At 41.4% G+C, this 22,431-nt stretch overlaps 1 protein-coding gene across 3 annotated transcripts in view; it reads right to left on the bottom strand.

The window, feature by feature from the left end:
* ABHD12 (abhydrolase domain containing 12, lysophospholipase) overlaps window positions 1–22,431 on the bottom strand; it is a 147,365-nt gene that overhangs the window by 2,025 nt on the left and 122,909 nt on the right. For all 3 annotated transcript variants that reach the window (XM_036750214.1, XM_036750215.1, XM_036750213.1), the window contains 7 exons: window positions 21,615–21,660; window positions 14,229–14,358; window positions 11,816–11,853; window positions 9,494–9,573; window positions 7,092–7,174; window positions 4,990–5,068; window positions 2,429–2,556 (listed from right to left, as the gene is read on the bottom strand). In XM_036750214.1, coding sequence (XP_036606109.1) covers window positions 2,429–2,556; window positions 4,990–5,068; window positions 7,092–7,174; window positions 9,494–9,573; window positions 11,816–11,853; window positions 14,229–14,358; window positions 21,615–21,660 — 584 coding nt within the window. The remainder of the gene's footprint in view (window positions 1–2,428; window positions 2,557–4,989; window positions 5,069–7,091; window positions 7,175–9,493; window positions 9,574–11,815; window positions 11,854–14,228; window positions 14,359–21,614; window positions 21,661–22,431) is intronic.

The following is a 22,431-nucleotide window of genomic DNA, read 5'->3' on the forward strand; positions in this document are numbered from 1 at the left end:
AGCTCTTTAATGCTCCCTCCCTTTTCTTTTCAGTGTATGCCTTCATAATGCCACATGGGGCTGGAAGGCAGCTAACAAAGAAATCCAGACTTCCTTAAGAAATGCACTGACAGGAAAGTAGGGGGGAAGGGGATGGGGGGGGGGGAAGACAGAAGGGAGCGCAGATTGCGGGAGGGGGAAGTCAGAAGCAAACACTTTTGAAAAAGGACAGGGTCAAAAGAGAGAATAGAATAAATGGGGGATAGGATAGGATGGAGGGAAATACAGTTAATCTTTCACAACATGACTGTTATAGAAGTGTTTTACATAACAAAACACGTATAACCTATATTGAATTACTTGCCTTCTCAAGGAGGGTAAGTGGGGAGGGAAGAAGAGAGAGAGAATTTGCAGCTCAAAGTTTTAAAAACAAATGTTAAAAATTGTTTTTTGCATGCAACTGGGAAATAAGATATGCAGGCAATGGGGTACAGAAATCTATCTGGCCCTACAAAAGGGAAGGAGATGGGGGGGGGATAGAAGGAAGGCAGACTGAGGAAAGGGGTAATCAGAATACATGCTATCTTGGGGTGGGGGGAGGGGAGAGATGGGTAGAAAATTGGTAACTCAAAATCTTGTGGAAATGAATGTTGAAAACTAAAAATAAATTAATCTTAAAAAAAATGCACTTTGACTTCTGAAATCTTCAGACTTCTTACTAAACTAGTTTAAGTTTTAGATAAAACTCAAGCCCCAGGATGTTCCACCTCTTCTGGAAATAAGTTCCAGGAAAAGCTAAACCATAAAGGTCTGTGGGTTAAATGGCCTGTGTTTCAATGGTTCCTGGTAAGGTGGTGAAGGGAACTAGGGGAAGAGGACATTTCATTTCCACTTTCTAGCTATTACTTGTAAAAGGTACCATTCTCCACTGTTAGCTCTTTCCCCCTGGAGGGACCCAGACAAAACAAGTCAAATCAGAGCCAACCTGAACTATCAAAGGTGCCCAGGATAGGCATGAGAAGGATGAGGCTTGTGGGCCAAGACAAAGCACCTGAGACTTGTCTTTGCTCCCTTGGGCAGGGCATCAAAGGCCTATCCCCCTTCTCTACCAGCCATGCAGCTTGAATCAGCTCTAGAGGGCTGTGCTTGGGTTGATAAGATTCTATTCTGTTCTTTTTCACCGATGGCTCGGCACTTCTCTTGATCTACGTTCAGACCTCAGAACTGAACTTCTGAACCTGGTTCTTAAGCTAGCACACTGAGTGACAAGTCTGCCCCAGTGGCCCAGGAATGTGGCCAGAGGGGAGCCTCATACTTCAAGAAATGGCATGAGGCCAGGAGAAAAGGCTGGCAAAGGGGGCAAAAAAGGGAAAGGGCAACCACACTATCAAGTCCGGGCAGAAACGCACACCTAGTAAGGGTTGAAAAAGAAAGTAGAAACCTTACATGTGGAGGAAGTAGCTAGGTGACTCAGTGGATAAAGCACTGGGCCTGGAGTCAAGAAGACCCAAGTTCAAATCCAACCTCAGATACTTGCAAGCTGTGTGACCCTGGACAAGTCACTTAACTTCTGTTTGCCTTAATCTACTGGCAAACCAAGAAAACCCCATGGACAGTATGGCCCACAGGGTCACAAAAAGTCAGACTCGACTGAACAAGACAAATGGGGAGGTGAGGAAAGGAAGGGAGGAGGGAGGGGATGGCAGAAGGGAGAACACAGGAGAGAGGGGAAGCAGAAGAAAGGAGAGGGAGAGAAACAAAAAAAGGTAAGTCATTTTGGGAGTTGTTTGGACTAAATTTCCCCTTGCTCTTCTTCCTGAATGCCAGACAACTCACAGAGGCACCTAAGAGAGGAAAAAATCAACTATAGGGATATCTTGCCCCAATCATCAGCCCCCAATACCCCATCAAAACCTTACATAATTATGTCTCACGCTCATGAGGGTCTTTGGGAAATCTCAATGTTTGGATGCCTTTTGTCCTCGGAGATGAAGGCCAATGGAAAGAACATGCGATTGTTAACCAGGAGGCCTTGGTTCTAGTCCCACTAACTAGCTGTGCTATTTTAGAGGGACTTCACAATCTCTACAATTATGAGTTTCCTCAACTGTAAAACAGGGACAAAAAATACCTGACCTGTTTCTCTCACAGGGCTGCCACAGGGATCAAATGAGAGAGGGAACAATGCAAATCTATTACAGTTAGAGTAATTCTACTTATCATATACAATCATCAGACAATGACATTATCATCATATTCCAAACAACAAGAAATATCTTTTGCTAGTAACCCACTACATACAACAGGCATGGCCCCACTACAAGCTGCCTCTTCCCTCTCCCTAGCAGCTCGCCTGTTCCTTAGATGGGCTCCCATAGTTATCTTTCTTGGCTGGGCTGCAACCTGAAGTCAATGGAGAAGAGACCTTATTACAATTGTCTTCTCTTACCTCAATATCCGAGGTAGTTCAGGACTCTTGTATATGTACTTGTGCCTGTAGCCAAGATCCCTGTGAAATGGAACAAACTGGACTTTGAAGTCCCGGAAGCTCTGAGATGGTGCAGCGATGTTGTAAAGCTGAGAACCGGAAAATGAGACAGGAGTAAGGCCACAGTAGCACTGCACTTGAACGTGTAACACACCTGTGAGCTTTGAGAGACAGTCAGTAGTGGAGAGTATTTTCCTAGGCCCTGCAATGCTGTTAACAATGACTTTATTAAGAACAATAAAACTTCCTAATTATATAGCATGTTTCTCTAGGGAGTACTAAGCATTCCCCAGATTGGCCATCTTAATTCATCTGAATTTGTTCTCCCTTGGAAACAGGAAGGAAGACAGCTAACCTATTCTAAAGCTGCCCGACAGGAGAACACAATGACTGTTAGAAATCATCTTGTGCTAAGAAAGTAAAGCCAAGACTCAAATCCAAATGTATTAGCATTCACTGCTTTCCATCACACCACATCCCAACAAGTAAGGACAGAGGAATCAAGTTATGGGAAAGAAATTAAACCTGCTTCTGAGGACACTGAAATGGGAGTCAAGAAACTCCCAGCATTGCTACTGAATTGCTATGAGGTCTTCAGAAGAGCATTTAAGGAGAAATCTTTTTTTTTTAAATCTGACTCAGTTTCTCCAACATGCTCTGGACTTCCATTGAAATGTTGAGGATAAACAAGAAAGGTTCATTTAACTATCTGCGGTGTAACAAGACTCTCCACACCATTATCCCACCAGCCAAAGAATCACAAGAGTAGGAGAATAATTCTTTTTAGTATACAGTTTTTATTATTCTATGTTTTAGCTCTCCTCTGGTATTGAGATGATTTAGCACTGGTTATATTTAATCTGTGTTTGCTGGATACTTATACAGCTGTCATTGGCCTCACTTTTTCTTTTTTTTTTTTTTATTTTATTTTTTTAATTTTTTTTTTGGCCTCACTTTTTCATCTGTAAAATGAGGGGGTTGGCCAATCAGATGGCCTGTAAGGTGCCCTCCAGCTCTACATTGATGATCCCAAGTATGTCTGCCCTACATTAAATGCTGAAAGACAAAGTGTTGGTCTATTTAATTTGCTCCATACAGCGCCCAACAAGGCACCATTTGAAGTGAGTGCTTAAGTATTTCATAGAGGGGAATCTTTGGAAGTGCCTCGGGCACTGTGGAAAAAAGATAAACCATTACAGAATTCAAAGCTGGACTGATAACACTAATAATGAGGCCTGTTCTTCAATCCAAACTATGGCACCTCGCCTTTTCATTTACAGAAGATGCCCATCTGCTTTGTCTTCTTCCATTCCATTTCAGAATCAACTCTTTCCTGTTAGAAATATCTCTCCTCCAGGGAGGGATCATGAACTAGCCATAAAACTAAACCTCTGAGGTGTCATTATTCTGACAATAGCACAGACCCTGAGCAAAAGAATATCCTCCCTAATTACACCTATTGGCTTGAGGTGCTGAAGAAGATAGTCTATCTCACCTCATCAGAGGATGACTTACTTACAAAGTAGAAATTAAACTAAACCCCCTCTGCCTCCAGCCAACAAACAGGAAGCTCATCTGCCACAGAGCACTATAATTATGTTCTTCTTACTGGCCCAGCTTTGGTAATAAAAATTGGATTTCCTTGTGAACAAACCAGTTATGCTGATCTGTGAATGAATATTTTAAAATTATTCTTAATCACCCAAGCAGCCAGCTCTTTCCTTGAAGACGCACACACACACATACATATGTACATATATGCAAATGTGTGTATACAATTTTTTAACCAAACTCTAGCATCCATCAGCCTTTTCCACAGCCCATAAACCACCTAGCAAAGGTAGAAATTCCTTATTTTTAAAAGGACATAGTAAATTAATAATGAATATATGTAATCAAATAAATTTGCTTTGCCACAATATCCATTTAAATGAAATTCAATCCATAAAATACCCTACTTTTTAGTTACCGCCATCAAGTCTACATTAGTAATTTTGTCTATTCCCATTCACTTTCCTCTCATAGGGTGCTGGGCAGAGGGCAGGACCCATTTCTGGTCCAACGCCATATTCCAAACATATCTATTTTAGTGAAAACAGCTTCCCCAAAGTCTCATTTTTCTTTAAGAATCTGCTCACTGGCAGAGCAGCTACAGCGGAGTACCCCAACTTCTAGTTTCGGTACTGTGTCATTTATATAATGGTCCCTTGAAACAACCTAGTTACAGGGGAGAGGGTCCTGGCTCTGGAGTCAGAGGATATGGGTTCAAATGCTACCTCTCAGACCCTGGGCAAGTCACTGAACACCCCTGAGTCAGTTTCCTCACCTGAAATATGAGGGGCTTGGACACAATGCCCTCTGAGACCCTTCTAAGCTTTAAACCCAGGATCCATTGATCTTCTCCACCTTTTAGCAATAAGTAGCAAAGGTAACTTTATTGACTACCTGAGGGAGCCTTATTCTTTCAAATAACTTGGTCATTTTACCCTTCCCCAACCCACCAAGCAGGCAGGACCACATACCTTTCTTCCTAGGTGGAATGGCACGATGGGGTCATCTTCAGCATGAAGAATAAGCAAGGAGCATGATATATATTTCACACTGGAATGAGGACAACAGCAAAGTTATAGACACTAAAACAAGAAAGCATTCCAGCCTCCAGTGACCGGTATAAGGATACAGAAAGTTCCATTCTTATAGCATTTGGCTGTTTGTGAAAAGGAATTTGACATTTTGGCTTCAATTACGATATTTGGGTCTACACTATAGTGTTTGTAAAATCTCTTGATTTTTTAAAAAAAAGAATGAAAGAGATTTCATAAGTTTGATAAAGAAATTCTAACTTAATATACTTTCAAAATATCATCAAAAAAAACCCAACAACAACAAAAAAGAGTTATCCATTCACAGATCAGAGTGGAACTATGTAGAACTGCAACAACTGGTAAACAACTTAAATGTTCAACACGAAAGGGGAAATGGGTTGGATAACATTTGGTAATTAATGTATTATAATACTCCAATGTCATTAAGATTGACAAGATTAACATATGTGTTCAAAGGAAACATGGTAAGAACTTTATGGAATAACACAGAGCCAGAAAAAAACAGAATACACACCAGTTAGAACGATACAAGAGGAAAGTGAATGGGAATAAAAAGACAAAAATACTGATGTAGACAGTGGGATTAACTAAAAGAAGTTAGGGCATTCTATGGATTGAATTTCATTTAAATGGATATGGTTGCAAAGCAAATTTAATTGATTATATACATACATACATATATACATACACGTATGTGTGTGTGCGTGTATATAGATATGTATTTATATATATATATATTCAATATTATTTCACTAATGTCCTTTTTTAAATAAGGAAGTTCTACGCTTGCTGGGTGGCTTCTGCTTTTTATCATCAAAGTCAAAAATCTTCACCAAAAGCAGTCCCTACGATTTTTTTTTAAAGAAATAAAATATGGATATTTACTGCAAAGCTGCCTCCTCCTTTCACGAAATAGATGTGGTCCCTCAAAATACTGTGTAAATAGACTACTATAAAGCATGTAAATCAAACTCTTTGAAAGGCATGAGGGGAGAATGGTATTTAAAAGAATTCTATCGTGAGAAATTTCATAAATGTGAAGGATCATGTAGTTTGTGTCTTCTCCAAACGGTGATTCACTTTCAATTCAAAAAATATTTATTGAGCTCCTGCTGTGTGCAACGCAATAAGCTAGGTACTGGGCTCATCTCTAAGGTCACTTGAGGACCAAAATGGGACTTTGAAGCAAGTTCACTTAAATAAAGGTGTACCCTGTACACTTTGAAAATTTAAGTAAATTCACATACACATACCTACTCTGTTCTGGGAATGCAGATTCAAATTGTCTACACCTTAGTAGCAAAGCAGGAAGTGACTGAAGGGGGTTAAATAACTTCACAGAACCACACAGCTAGAAAGCGTCAAAGGTGGGATTTGAACCCAGGGGTCTTCTCCCACCCCAAACCCAGCACTCTTGGCCTCTCCTACTATATAGTTTTTTTTGTTGTTGCTCAGCCATTCTTCAGTCATGTCCAACTCTTCGTGACACCATTTGGGGGTTTCTGGGCAAAGATACTGGGGCGGCTTGCCATTTCCTTCTCCAGATCCTTTTACAGATGAGGAAACTAAGGCAAACAGGGCAAAGTGACTTGCTCCGGGTCGCATAGCTAGTAAGTAAGTATACAAGACCAGATTTGAACTCAGGAGGATGAGTCTTCCTGACTCTAGGCCTGGCGCTCTACCCTGGTGTCACCTAGCTGCACACATTTAAGGCACACATTTTTCAGTTTATTAGTCATGATAAAATGTGAATTCTGGAATAGGAAAAGAAAAAAAAATAAAGATTTAGTGACATTCCATGGGCCCCCTTGGAATGCAAAATTCACTGAGATTTTAAAACACTCCCATCACAGACCCAGAGCATGTAGACAGTTGGGGCTTCTGCCTGATAACTAGCTGCCTTATTATTCAGTTGGTAGTAAAAGACCAGATACTTCAGCTTTCCTCCCAACATACTTCCTTTGCCCAGAAGATACGCAGAACAAAAGAAAGCTTCAGAAGAGAGAATGGTCACTTACTTTTCATCATTTGCAAATTTAATCCCACTGCTAGTGATGGGGTCAAGGAAGAACCAATCAAATCCAGGAAAGAATCGGTAGACCTGGAGACACAGGAAAGACAGAATTGACAGATATGTGTAACAAAATACCCTCTTTTCCTTTTTAGCACTCTCTCAGATGCTGCCCTTTGCAGTTTCCTACGTTCCAACACAACTTGCACGAGCAGCTGGCCTCTGCACGTGCCCCACTGTCCTATGTCTGCGGGTACCAATGCTGGGAATGCCTTCCCCTCCCACCTCCCCACAGCATTTCAACCCATCCCTTAAAACCCAACTCAATGACCCTCCTCTTCCATGGAGCTTTCCCCATTTCCCCTGGCAGTAATGATCTTTCTCCCTCAGACTTCACACTTCTCATATATGACTTGTGCACTGCCCTTTCCACCTCTGACGGCCAGCTCCCTAAGAGCAGTGAGCATGTCTATCCAAACCTTGCATCTTCTGCAGGGCCCCCTACCTAGCCCAGTTCTGCGCCCAATATGTAAACCTCTACTGAACTGAATCAGAGTTAAAAAGTCAAAATAAGTACTTCCAATTTAGCTTGAGTAACAAATGCTCCAAAGGGTTAATTAGTGAATAAACTCATTTATCCCCAAACTTCTCTCTTTAACCCAGGTCATTCAGAAACAGATTATACCATTAGAGAGCTATTGACTTAAATTACCCACTGCCCTTTGCCCAAGGTTCCCTTTAAAATTGAAAATATACATGAGAGGAATAAATACTAAGCTGTCTTAACATTAATGCCTATTAGCATTTTCCCCCCATGAAGAGGGACTCTGTAACACTGAATGAAATTCAGCAACATTTGTTCAGTGTATACTCTGCACAAGGCTAGAGACAGAAGACAGCCTCTGACCTCAAAGAGCTTCTATTTCCCTTCTAAAAAGAAGAGATCGACTAAGGACCAATTTGCTCAAGGTCACACATATTTACATAAGTACATAAGTAACAGAGTCAGAATTGGAAGGTAGCTCTTCTGACTCTAAATGCAGCCATCGCTATACCAGGAGCAGTGAACCTGCAGCCTCCAGAACACATGTGGCCCTCGCGGCCCTTTGACTGAACTCAAGCTTCACAGAACAAATTCCTGCCTCGTCCACTCACCAAAAGAAAAGGCCATGGGAATTCCTCGGTAGAGCTGGTATTGACCAAAACGGTATACAATAGGGCAGGTTTGTCCTAATTCCAACCTCTTCTTTTTCTGTATTATTTCCTCACCCTTCCCTAAGAACTTATACTCCACTTGACTTGAAGGCCCTGGGTGCTTCACAGTAGACACTTAATATGTTTGTTACTCTAAGTCTCTCTTATTACGGGGGAAAGATAATAAAATGAATCATACCAAGACAGCAATTATGACTATGCAGGCACTGAGATTTTTATCAGTCTGTAAAAATCTGGCTTCAGGGGTTGACTTTCAAACAAGGTCAGTTTCTACAAGGTGGTATAAGCTGAAACTCAATTTGGAGATAAAAGAATTAAAACCAACCATAACCTTCCTACACAGGAAAAAGTAGGGGCCTGAGGTCATTTTCTTTACAAGGGACGGCTGAATCACAAAATATTGTGGAAAAGATTTTAAAAATAAGGATTGAAATGTCCCCTGCCCCAAGCAATGCACCTTGTGATGTCACAGTTCAGAGGGGAACCCCAATTTCCTTCACTCCAAGAGCTCAAACCAAATATGGAAATATGAAGGAACCCAAGAATTTCAGGAAACAATGGGGGACAAATAAGAGAAATTAAATTAGCATTGGGACTCTCTGGTCACAGCCAGCAATATATGTGTGTACACACATACACACATACACACATATACATATACATACATATACACACAAATGTGTATGTGCGTGTTCTGAACATAGTCCTCAGTCTCCCCACAATCTCATATGCCTGCCTAGCCCAAAGAACCTTTCCTTTTAAACTCACAATTCCCAGTTTTTAATCCTAGATAACCGAGTACGTACACTTGGCAGGATGGGAATTGAAGATAAAGGGAAGAGAAGTGGGCTTGGAGAACAAATACAACCATCTTCTAACACCCATGACCTTCCCTTAAATTCTTAAATAAATATTTCACTAAGGAAATTGCCAAAAGACTGAGCTCCCCATTTCTGAAAAGTGTACAAATGGCCAGGTCTTCCTAAGACCCAAGCCAATTCACAACAGTTAGATAGCATGTGTAAAAAGTTTCTCTTGGGGTTTGACTCCTTCCCCCTTGGAATGGCCTGTGTAAGAACATTTTTTACCCTACATCTTGTTCCACACCAGTAATATAGAGTCTGTGTGCAGGCACATGTGTTGGCCTCCGTTTAAAATGAAACCAGGAGAATCCATTTTAAAATCTCTACTTGCCACTGAAAATGGATGACTTTTTGCTTCTTCACGTATGTTTGTAAATGGAGATTCCAATATGAGGGCGTCTGGAGGAGTTTCTAAACAAGGGAGGGAAAAAGAAAACATGATGACGAAATAAGCCCTGGCAGGATGATACCATTTTTAAGTGGCCTTGAATATCCTCTGTCAGAAACTGTGCCGAAGGGATCTGAGAAAAGTCCTTTGTGGACAAAGGTCCTGATAGAGTAAGTACCCATGGCTCCATTCTGCTGATGACTCTGACCAATTAGGGCAGTGATTCGAGCTGGAAAGCACCTCAGGGTTCATATCTAATCCAACCTCCTCATCAAAAGGGAAAGAGGGGAATCACCATTAAAAACAGTATGGAATTCAAGCGTGACCAGAGTGAGAAGCACATGACCTCAGGCACACCCTGAACAAACCCAGGATTGCACTAGTCCTGAAACCACCCCATTCCACTCTTATCAATCGGTGTACCTGATCAGGGTGACCCAGGGTGTGCACAGCTTCCAGGAACAAGCTGGTGATAGTCCTGCTGTACTCTGCCCTAGTTGAGTTATATCTAGAAGACTGTTCAATTCTGGGCCACACATTTTAGGAAAGACACTGATAAGCAGGAGTGTCCAGAGGAGGGTAACCAAGGGCCTTGAGGTCATGTCATGAAAAGGAGCTAGGAGAGGGAAAGACTTAAGAGGGCATGATAGCCATCTTCCAAGTATTTCAAGACTATCATTTTGCTCTGTTTGGCTCCTGAGGGCAGAAAGCAATGAGCAGAAGCCTGGAGGAGGCAAATTTCCAATGGGCATGAGGAAAGCATCCAAACAACAGAGCTATCCAAAAGAAAGGGCTCAGGGAGCAGCTGATTCCCCCCCACCAAAAGTCTTCAAGCAAAGAATGACTGGCTACTTAGAGTAGATGAGGAAGGATTGCTTCTGTTGGATAGGTGCTGTTCAGAAAATTTTCCTTACTTTGATCTAAAATTTGTCTGCAACCTTTTCTTTTTCAGATACGAGTGGGGTTAGATGAGGCAGCAAGCAAGGTGGTGCTGTGAATAGAGTCCTGGATAGGAGTCAGGAAGACTTGAGTTCAAATCCAGATTCAGGCACTTACTGTATGACTCCTAGAAAATCACCGCCTCTCTCTTCCTCAGTTTCCTCAACTTTAAAATGGGGATCTATATAATAGCACCTACCTCCCAAGGTTGTTGTAAGGCTCAAATGAGATATTTTTAAAGTGCTTTAGGACACTGCCCAGCTCACAACAGGTGCTAGATAAATGTTTCTTGACTCGACTGTGACTTAGATTCCATGATCCTCACAACAACCTCCCAACTCCAAAGTGGATGGGGCAAGCAGGATGAAGTTATTTGCCCAAGGCCACACATGAAACAGTGGCAGAGAAGTCTAAAGACCGATCCAATTTATAACAATTGGTCAAGCATATTCCAGATCTCCAAGTCATTTCTCATGTCGTAGCCCACGTTCCAGCTGTTTTTTCAAAGTTATTATTTACAGATGGGGGTGGAAGGGAGAGGAGGAATCAAGTACACTTGATTCTACCTAGTACAGAGCTATCTTAGAAAGTAAATCCACGGAGGGTATGGGTGTGAGACTAAGTATTAGCGGCCTTTGGCTACAGGAGCAGTACCAGGGATTCCCTACCCTACAGCAGGAGAATCTAACATGGAGAAGCTTTTTGGTTTTTTGTTTTGTTCTTGTCTTTAAAAACAATAACAACTCTTAAGAGCCTTGAATCATTTGCACATGCCAGGGTGGAGCTGACCATGCCACTGGGAAGTTTGGGGCTTGGTCTACAAAAGTGAAATTTCTTCTAGAAGAGCAGATTTAGGCTTGATATTTAAAAAAAATGTCCTAGTGATTAGAGCTATCAAAAAATGAAATCAGCTGCCTTGAATTTCAGACATCAAGTCTAAAGAAAGCTGAAGAGGAAGAGAAACTTAAAGGGAATACACATAACAGATTGGGCATTGGCACTTCAGATCCAGTGAAAAACCACAACCACAATTCTATCCATATGACAGATACCTATTTCCTACTCAAAATTAAGTGTGAGTGCAGGGGAGGGGACCCTCAACATTGTGCAAACCTGAGGTATAAGAGAACATGTGAGACAGGAAGGCCTAGTGATATAAAACCTTCTGATGTAAAAGACTCTTCAGTAGAAGCTATCTCATTTAATAAGCATACAATGTGTCTTCAGAACAAGGGAGAAATGTACATTTTGTGACATGCTATCGCAAGAGCCATAGAAGATTATGGTGGTCAGTAAATGCCCATTAGTGGTCTTAGACATTCTTACCTCGTTCACATAGGCGCCTCACTAAGTTGGTTGCAACTCTAGAAAGAAAAAAAGGAAGCACATTAATTATAACTAAAAGTTAATCCTTTTCTATTTCCTAATCAAGACAAGGATGGTTTAAGTCCCCAACAAAATAGGCATAAAGCACCATGAATGAAATGATAATCTACCTTCTTTTCAAAGATTTTTTTGGTTTTCTTTCAAGAAAGGACACTCTAATTTGACGGCTGGGAACCTGTCCTGCCCTTTCAGGAAGAATGGTGACCTACAAACTGAACATGGCCTTTTAGAAAGATACAAAAGGTAGGAAGTCCTGGGGTCCTGTAGAGAGGCTCAGACCTTCGATGACTACTAAGCAGGACCTGTGTCTGCTGGGCTATCTTCTAGAAATGACTCACTTCACCTCACACCTTGGGAATGGATGAGTACTTGAAGTAAGTCAACTTCCCAAATGACCACTGTTGTCTTCTGCTACTGAACCATGTCCATAAAGCCTTGTCAAGAAGCAATAACACCCTTTCAACTAGCACACTTAGGAAAGCACATTGATCACTTCTCAGGAGAGACTAGAATGGGATGATTCATTGCTTGGAAAGTGCCACTAATATGGTACCTTGTCTGGACCAACCCTGCACCCTATCCTTACTTATCCTTGTTGTATATTTTCTGAACCCAGGCAGCACATGTAGGGAGATGGCTATCTTTGTCTGCAGTTGCACCCAGACCACACTGTTTGGTTGTACAAAGACCATCTTTGATGAAAAATTGGGAAGCCAGTGAAAGATGCCCATTTTGAACGTGGTTCATCTTTTTTGAGCAGGACAGCATAGCAGGTCCAATTTAGACTCTCATTCTCCTCTAACTGGTACTTAAGTTTTTTTAAACATCCTTTCTTTATAGCCTTCAGGCTATGAAAAAGTTCAGTGTGTCTCTCACATCCTGGATAATGGAGGTAATGGGACTGGAGCGCCCCCATCGGGTGGAGTGTCATCCTGTGGCACCTTACCCCATCCAGCTGGAAGGTACTCAAGGAATTCGCCCTTTTGGGCAGGGAGAAATTGGTGGCTCTCATGGGACTTGTGATGAAATGAAAGGGGGCATAATAGTACAGACCACTTCACCTACAGACCTAACCTTTGTGACGAGCACCTATTTACAGATCCAAGCACAACACAACACAAATTGATCAGTAGGAGGCCTTCCCTTCTGAGCTGACCTCCCATCTAGTCTCTCGAGATTTGGTTTCTCTATATCTGGTTATTTACATGTTGTCTCTCCCATTAAAATGTGAGCCCCTTAAGGGCAGGAACTATTTTTACCTTACTTTGTATCTCCTCAGCAGAATGCCTGCTACATAATGATAAGTGCTAGATAAATGTTTTTTTGATAGATTGCACAGTGATGAGGTGGCTAGTGGATAGAGCACTGGACCTGAACTAAGGAAGGCCTGAGTTCAAATGCAGCCTCAAACACTTACTAGCTCTGTGACCCAGGGCACTTAACCTGCATCTGGCTCAGTTTCCTCATGGGTAGATGAGGGATAATATAGGGATAAATAAATAAAAGCACCTTCCTCCCAGGGTTGCTGTGAGGAACAAATGAGATATTATCCATAAAGTGCTTTGCAAACCTGAAAGCACTATATAAATGCTAGCTATTAAGAGGAATTAGAGTGGAAGGATTCCTCCTTTCATTTATAACAAATTATCAAATTTAAAAGGTAAATTAAACCAACAAAGTCATCAGTATATCCCAGTCTCTTGCTGCCCTCACTGACACATAAGGGGCTCAGCATTCCCTCTCCTCTAGAAGGAAAGGAATCATTTCACCCTCTGCTTCCAATCTAGCCTAACTGCCTATTTCCCTCCTTCATGGCTTACCCCAATTAAGGACTTTTAAAGTAGATAATTCCTCTAAAAGCACTGAAGGTTTTAACTGGGCTTTTATACATTAATCAACTTCTTAGATTAAAGTAGGCAAAGGCTAGGAGAAAAAAGGGAAGGATTTGTTATTTCCTCAATGTGGGAGGTTGCTGATGTCAAAATTCCCTTCATCCACAGAGAGGAAAACCCTTCTGTAACTTAGATGAGTTGCCTACGGCACAAAGAAATTAACTGGCTTGCCTAGGGTCACACAGTGAGAAAGTGTCATAGTTTCATCATAGGTGGGACCTGAACCCTGGTCTGCTGGATTCTAAGCCCAGCACTCTTACCAATTGCACCATTCTATCTCTTAATTCTAAAGTGTTTAATGATACGATGGAAAAAGCTAGGGATAAGCTTCAGAAATACTCATAGAAAATGGGGCTTGAGCAATAAGATTTGGACAGGTTGATAATTCAAAGATTACATCACCCCCCCTCCCCACTTCCCCCTCCAAAGGCAATTAAATGCCAGGCGAATGGAAATCTTACCCAGTGCCCAGTGAATGGCCCCAAATGTACACAGGATTGTAACCACTCCTTGCTTTTATCCAGTCAAAAACATGTAACGCATCATAAGTCATTCCCCCTTCTGTTGGAGTTCCTATTGAATCACCCCAGCCTAAAAAAAGGAGTCCAGAGAAAGAGCAAATGAAAGATCTTAACATTTAAAGCCATTTGTCAAATACAAATTATTTGCATGCCCAGAAAGTGACCATTTGTGGGCTGTCACATAAAAGAAGCAGGCTTATTCCAAGTTGCTGTTGAGCAAGCAAGACTAATACCCATGGGTGGAAGCTCCACTAGCTTTTCAATGGGTTGCGGCTTTCAGCGCAACAAAGACAAAACTAACAATGAGGACCATCAAGCATAGAATGAATGGGCTCCCCTTGTTGGTTGGCTCCCCCCATCACTGAACCCAAGAAGAATATGGATGATTAGGGATGAAGGGACAGGCTGAATGATCCAAAGTCCCTTCCAAGTCTTGGTTGTGAGAAGCACAGCCCACAACACAACCATACACTTGTCCACCACATTACACTGACGCTGCAGAATCACTACAGAATAAAGGGTAAAGGGATGAGAATTGTCATAACAATAAGAGTAATGGTAGCTAACATTTTAAAAATGTTTTAAGGTTAGAAAGCACTTTACAAATGTTGTCATCATACCCTCATATATAAGCGAGCAACCTATAGTGGAAAGAGCCCAGGGCTGGGAGTCAGGAAACTGGGGTTCAAAATTCAGGCCTTCCCACTAATCAGACATTTGAGCAAACCTTTACAGCTCCTTGGACTGCAGCTTCTTCATCTATAAAGCTACAGATTCAGTTTAGGTGATCTCTGAAGTCTCTTCCAAACAGTTTGAAATACCCATTTATTCTTCAACTGAAACTTGTTTCCAAGCAAACGTGAGGACTTCTAAAGCCTGAAAGAATGCAGGCACTGGAAAGACTGCCTCACGGCAGTTACCCTCCTGGTAATTTGTAATCATTGGCTCTACTGATCTAGTCCTACCCACAAACCTCCTCTGAATGCCACACGAAACCATGGCTAGCACAGATGACGAACTGACTGGTAAATAATGGAGGAAGTGATTCAACAAGATTCAGCCAAAAAATCTCAGTCCTTTCCTTCCATTCCACCCCTTACCCTCTCCTCTATCTCTCTGGGCAATGAAAGTTATTGGGGAGAAAACGTGTATATAGGATTCTCTTTCTCTCTCCCCCGTGTCCGCGTCCCCCTCCCCTCCCTCCCACTCTCTCTCTCTAAATATAAGGTATTTTTTTTTGATGGAGGAAAGTAATAATTACAACCACTGTGTCTAAAGTGGTCACCTCAAGATTACCTGTAGTAATTGAAGGCTGGCATAAGACAGACATGCGATATCTGTCATAAAATTTCTGATATATATAATTTCTGACCTGGATTAAAATGACAGATAATTTCACATTTAGAATTTGGCCAGTGTCTTCAACCCCCTGACCCTGTTTGGCTTTCATGAAAACTGACTGAAAAATCTTATAATTTTTTTGCATTGGAAGGGACCTCAGAGATCATGTAGCCGAACCTCCTCATAGGAAAAAAAACCAAGGCCCAGAATAAGTGCCAACTAAAATCCCATCTTTTATAGGAAGACTTTCCCATAAACTCTTCCCTCTATTAATTATTTCCTACTTATCCTGTATAGCTTGCTTGGTATAATTGTTTGCCTGTTGTCTCCCCCATTAGATCCTTAAGGATACGGACTGTTTTGGGCTCTTTTTGTATTCCCAGGGATTAGCACAGTGCCTTGCACATAGTAGGTGCTTAATAAATGTTTACCTATTGACTGATTGATTGGGAAGCAACTTGACCAAGGTCACACTGGCAGTTAATGGCAGAATCAGGAATTGAGGCACATCGTGTTGGTTTTCATGATTGGACTATAAATTGGAATTCATTCATTTTTGTTAGGTGAAGTTCTTTTTCAATTTTACCAAGCCTTTTTTTAAGCATATCAAAGTCCAAATCCATTACTATGCCCAAGGGAAAATGTTCAAAGCTAAAGAAGACACAAAGACAAATGAGACTTGGTTGCTTCTCTCAAGGATTCTATACTCTAATAGGAGAGATAACACACATACAACAAATAACAGTAATTGAAAACAGAATATACTAATACATAAGAACAATAAACAAGGTACTCTGAGGGTCCAGAGGAGAGACCATTCATTTTCCACTTGGGAAGGGGGGAGGAAATCAAGGATGGCTTCATGGAGGAGGCATTAATTGAGTTGGGCCTTAAAGGATGAGTTGCAGTTTGACAGGAAGAGATGGGAGTTGGGGCTTGAGCATCTAAACTATTAGGAATTAAAAAGACAGAGGCAGGAAAACAAGGGCTATCTGAGATAGGGAGCAATCTGGTTTGGGAGGTAGAAAGAGCATAGAACGGGGGTATTATGTGACATAATGTAGACTGAAGCCAGTTTGGAATTTGTTCTGTATGTGACTGGAAACACTGAAAGTTTCCTGAGCAGGGTTATGGGGAGGGCTGATGTAATCAAAGCCCAGGATCAGGAAGATTATTCCAGCAATGGGGAGATTAAGGGGGGTGGGGAGACAAGTCAGGAAACAACTCTAGGTGATAGGGAGTTGAAAGAGTGAACGTCAGAGAAAGTGCAGAGGTACAATCAACATTAGTTAGCCACTTGCTGAATGTCAGGATGAAATAAAGATTATAAGCATAGGTAACCAGGAGAATTATACTACTAACATAAGCAGAGAAATCCTAAAGAAGGATAGGTTTCAAAGGGAAAGATGAAGAGTTCACTTCCAGCCATTTTCAGTTTGAGATGCTTATAGGCTATCCAGATGGGAATGTCTAGTAGGTAATGGAAAATATGGGTCTGGATTTTGAGAATCATCTGCTTACTGGCTACAAATAAAGCCAAGAGAGTACAGGAGACCGCCAAGGAAGGGGGTAAAGACAGAACAGAGCCAAAGATGAAACAGATCAGGACAAAGAAGTGGAACCAATGATAAAGACGGTAGTCGGAGAGGTGGGGAGAGACTGAGGCAAGTGCTGTCACAAAAGCCAAGAGAAACCTTCAACAAGACAGGTGACAGCTAACAGTTTGAATACTATAAGGACAATGATCACTGAAAAGGCGATGAAATCTGGCTATTGAGGAGGTCGAACGACGGCATGTAATGGAACCATTTCAGTGGAATGCTGATGGAGGAATCCAGATTGCAAGGAGCTGAGTGAGAAGTGGCCTGATGGCAGCAGTGACAGAGGCTACTCCTTTGTTAAATTCGGCAGTTACAGGGAAAAGTGAAACGGGTAGCCTGAGGGTGAAGGGAAGGAACTATTTTAGTTTGTTTGTAGTATGTCTTTTTCATTTTTACAGAGCAAGGTCTGGGAGGAGGTAGGGATGAAGGGCACAAGTAGACAGCAGTCTTTAATCCTTATGGCACATGTGCTCCGATGCCTTTTCTAAGTCCGCCTTCCCTCTTTGGATCCTGCGCCAGTTACCTCAATGCTTCTCTCTAGGTAGTTGCTGCCAAGGGTAGCGGTAGAAGAAACTAATGCTAGTCATCTCAGGTGAGCTTTTCTGGCTCTTCCAACAATTATTACAGGAAATGGAGCAACTCCTCACAATAGGCTGGGCAAGCCTGTGCTAAAGAGAAGCATTAAGAGAAGTCTGTCATCTTTCTACAGCTCAGTGCCTTGATACCCAGGATTCTTGGGGAAGGAAGCTGCCTTGACACATTAACAAAAGGAAAAGAAAGGAGTTTTGCCTCAGTGGGCTGAATTCCCAGATGTTTGTGTTTTTAAAATATCTTTGCTTAGGCCATTCCCCTTGTCTTTCTTCCCCATTGAAACTCAAAAGGAAATCAATGACTGCTGTTTTTTGAGCAGCTTGGCAATGAGTCATCATCAAATGATTTTTTTTTTAAGGCATCACAAGGTTTAGAAGGAGCCAGTTTTGATGCATAAGCAAAAACCATGGGACTTAGGGTAGTAAAACCTGCTTCCCAGGCCCTGGAAGGTTACAAAACGTCTACAATCGGGGTGGAGAATGGGTAGGTAGAAACTATACCAATATGGTTTTTCCAGCCAATGTTCTGGGGAAGTGCCTAAAGTTTCAGAGTGAAAATCTACACAGCAGTAGCTCACGACTGTTTTAAAGTCCTTGCTTTGTATACGAGACTGTGTGTTGCATTAAGAATACGTGGAAGTATGAGACATTGTCCCCTTCCCTCAAAGGGTTCACAATATAGTTGGGGGAGTCATACAATATTTGTAAAAAGACAACAATACAAGGTAGTATTTCATAGGTGCTGAATAAATGGTACAAATAGTAAAGGCCACAAGAGTTTGGAGGAGGGAATGATCTTCAAGTACCAACAATGGGCTCCCAAGGTTGGGACTCCAGCTTCACCCACAAGATCCTGGTCATTGCCACATTTCAGGTCAAGCTATCACAGGGAGTGATGAGTGAAGTCTCAAATTTTCTCAGACTAGTCCAATGCAGGGGAACCTGCAGCCTTGATACCACATATGGCCCTCTAGGTTAAGTGCAGCCCTCTTACTGAATCTAAACTTCACAGAACAGTTTAAATTCAGTTAAAAGGTGGCAATCGGAGGACCTAAAGGGCCACATGTGGCCTCAAGGCCGCAGGTTCCCCACCCCTGGTCACTAGTCCCTTCCTCTCCACTGTCACCGTCACCAGCACCTCATTAAGACTCCCTATGACAAGTGGCATCCCTGGGTCCAATCTCTCTCCATTCCTATCTATCCTCCACCCTGCCAGGTTAAGCTCTTAAAAACTCTTTCATCATGCTCTTTTGAGCTTAAAAACTTAAAACTGTTTCCTATTAGAAGAACTCCACACACCTCAACTTGACTTTTAAGGTCCTTCATAATCTAACATCCACTTTATGTATTGATTCATTTACCTAACTTTTATTTTCCACTATTCTCAAACATATACTCTTTGTTCTGGTCAAACTATCCTCCTCATTGGTACCCCCGACTAGTGGGAAGGGGGAGGGAAATAATTCACTGCACATACATTCTGCCACTCTGAAGCCTCCATTCAGGAAGAACTGGAAAGTTAGCTAGTTTTCTTACAGCATACACTTCATCTAAAGTCTTCCTTTTTCCTACCTCCTGGCAGAAGCGCACAGCTTAATGGAAAGCACAATCCTCTGCTGAGCTCCCTTGCTCAACTCTCTATTTTAAAAAGGAGATAAAATTACATATGGCTTATCCAGCCATCCTCTGTTGAGTTCTCATAAATTTAAAGTCCAATCTCTTTAGGCCAAAGGCCACATGTATTTTTTTGCATCTCCAATGGTATTCCAATAATATTGGGCACACAGTAGGTGCTTAGTCAATACTTATGGCTTCAGTGGTTTTGGCTGGAAGGGGTGGGAGGAAGAAGATTCAAGGGGGAGAGAAGAGAAAGGAATGGCCTTAAAAAGATATTTTTAAAAATACAAACATTGGGGCAGCTAGGTCGTGCAGCGAGTAGAGCACTGGCCCTGAAATCAGGAGGACCTGAATTCAAATCTGACCTCAGACACTTGATACTTACTAGCTGTGTGACCTTGGTCAAGTCACTTAACCCCACTTGCCCTGCCTTCCCCCCTCCAACAAAAAAAAAAGTACAAACATCAGAGAAGTCAACCCATTGAGGCAAAACCCAGAACTTTTCCCTTTGTCTATGTCTCAACGCTGCTTTCTTATTCAATAGACTTGGTATCTGTAGCACACAGAGTTCAACTGCTAAACTGTAGAAAGGCCACGGACTTGCCTTTATAGCGACTAGGCAGCACAGTCCCTGATACACACATAATATTACACTAATAAATGCCTGCTGACTTGAGTTGAATCAAAATTTCAAGTTACTCAGGAAACAGATTTTTAATATGCCACATAAGAGCATACCGATATAATGAAACTCAAGGAATTTTCCCTGTACACATCACTGGGTTCGACTCAGACATGCAAAACTGTGCCACGACAAAGACCTGTCATACACAGGGTGAAATTGGCAGTCCAACCAAACTCCTTCTAGATGGTATTGCTGACATGGCAAAGACAAGACAGTGAGTCATACATAGAGAGATGATGACTAGAGAAGTTTGGCCAGCCATATGTCATTTCATCTGCTTTTGAAAATAGAGAGTTGAACAAGGGAACTCAGCAGAGGATGGTGCTTTCCATTGGTCTGTGTATTTCTACCATGGGCTAGGAAAAAGGAAGAGTTTAAATGAAATAAACAATAGAAAAGGCTTATTAGCTAACCTTCCTTCCAATTCTTCCTGAATAAGGGCTTCAGAGTGGTAAAGTAATAAGAATACTATTGTGCCATAAGAAACAATAAAGGGACAGTTTCAGAGAAAACTAGGAAGGCTAATACAGCTGATGCAGAGTTAAGTGGAAAGAATCAGGAGAACGATTTATATAACTACACTGCAAAGAAAATAAGCTTACAAAGATTTAAGAAATTTGAACAATGAATGACTACAATGACTTCAATGAATGAACAATGAATAACTACAGATGATGAAGCACGCTACCCACCTCCTAACAAAGAGGTCTCAAGGTACAAAATAAGACACACAGTTCTAGATGTGGACAATATATGTATTTGTTTTGCTTAATTATGCGAATTTGTTACAGGGGTTTTCTCCCCTCCACAATTTGGGGGAGGAATGTTGGGAGAAAGATAATGGTTAGCAATAGTACTGTCAAAAAAAAAAACAAAGGAGAAAAGGGTTATTGAAGCATTTTAAAAGACGTGAAGAAACAAACAAAAGGAAGTTCAGAAGGAAAGAGATGAATAGGACAACTTGAATATTGACACACTGAAAGTTACTATAAAACTTGTAAAGCAAGTTTTTTAAAGAGATTCCCAATTTCATATACAATCCCCATTAGGTGCTCATTTTATCAATTTTGTTTTTTAACTTCAAAAAAAGGAAGGTATCACGTTTGGGAGAGGAAAAAAAAAATTCCAGAGTTGTTCCCAACAAAAATGGTGCTTATTAAACATACATATGTGTGGATGTGTATAGCCATTTCATTTATGTTATGGTCTCTGCTAACAGGATAATCATATATTTGTTGTTTATGTGAAGGAAAAGGCATCAGTAACAGAGGAGACTAAGTACACAGGAAACCAGGTCAGAAGAAAGGCATTTCCATTTCCCTTCCTGCCATTCTCACATAGTGAAAATCTTCCTAAAGGAAGATTATAACATAGGAAATAATTGGATTTTTCAGTTCCTATCAAAGAGACTGTTTGAAGAAAGCACAAAGTTAAAGGAAGAGAGAAGAGGTCAATAGTAAGTTCTTCAAAGTCACTTCAAAATAAATCTCACCTCTGTAATCAAAGGTGACTACATGGTAACCAAGGGAACTCAGAACCTGTAAAGGGAAAAGAAACACATATATATTTGCAACAAAAACAAATGCCTGTCTCACAAAGAACTGTCCTTTTACCTAAAAAGCCTACTTAATATTTCCATGCAGGGTTCTGAGCATAACTAGAACTTCTAACACCTGCAAGTTAATTAGCTGCTATAACCTCTCCTAACAAGCCTCACAAGGGATGACCTTATGAGGGGATTTTCCACTCCCAGTTATTTCTAATTCTAAAGAATATTTTGAGGGTTCTTACAGGTCCCAGGATAAACAAACATCTTGTCTCAGATTCTACTTTCCAAGCCAAAAGACCTAGGAGGTGGAGACAGAGGAAGAGGTTTACAATGGAGTTGCTTGGACTCTTAAAGGGAGCCAAGGAAGAGCTCCAATTGTACTCTACTCTGCAATTTTGTTGTTTCAGTTGTGGCTGACTCTCTGTGACCCCACCTGGGGTTTTCTTGGCAAAGATTCTGGAGTGGTTTGCTATTTCTTTCTCCAGCTCATTTTACAGATGAGGAAACTGAGCCAAACAGGGTTAAGTGACTTGCCCAGGGTCATACAGCTAGTAAGTGTCTGAGGTTGGATTTGAACTCAGGTCTTCCTGACTCCAGGCCCAGCACTGATATCCACTGCACCCTCTAGCTGCAATATTCTTTAGATATTCCCAATATGGAATGCTAAGGAGACATTATATGGAGAGAGAAAATATAGTGACTGAAGCCTATGCCTTTTTGTTGAGATCCAAATAACTTTCAGCTGTTAGTAGAATCAGAT

This window comes from Trichosurus vulpecula, chromosome 3 (genome assembly GCF_011100635.1).
Source record: "Trichosurus vulpecula isolate mTriVul1 chromosome 3, mTriVul1.pri, whole genome shotgun sequence".
Lineage (NCBI taxonomy): Eukaryota > Metazoa > Chordata > Mammalia > Diprotodontia > Phalangeridae > Trichosurus > Trichosurus vulpecula.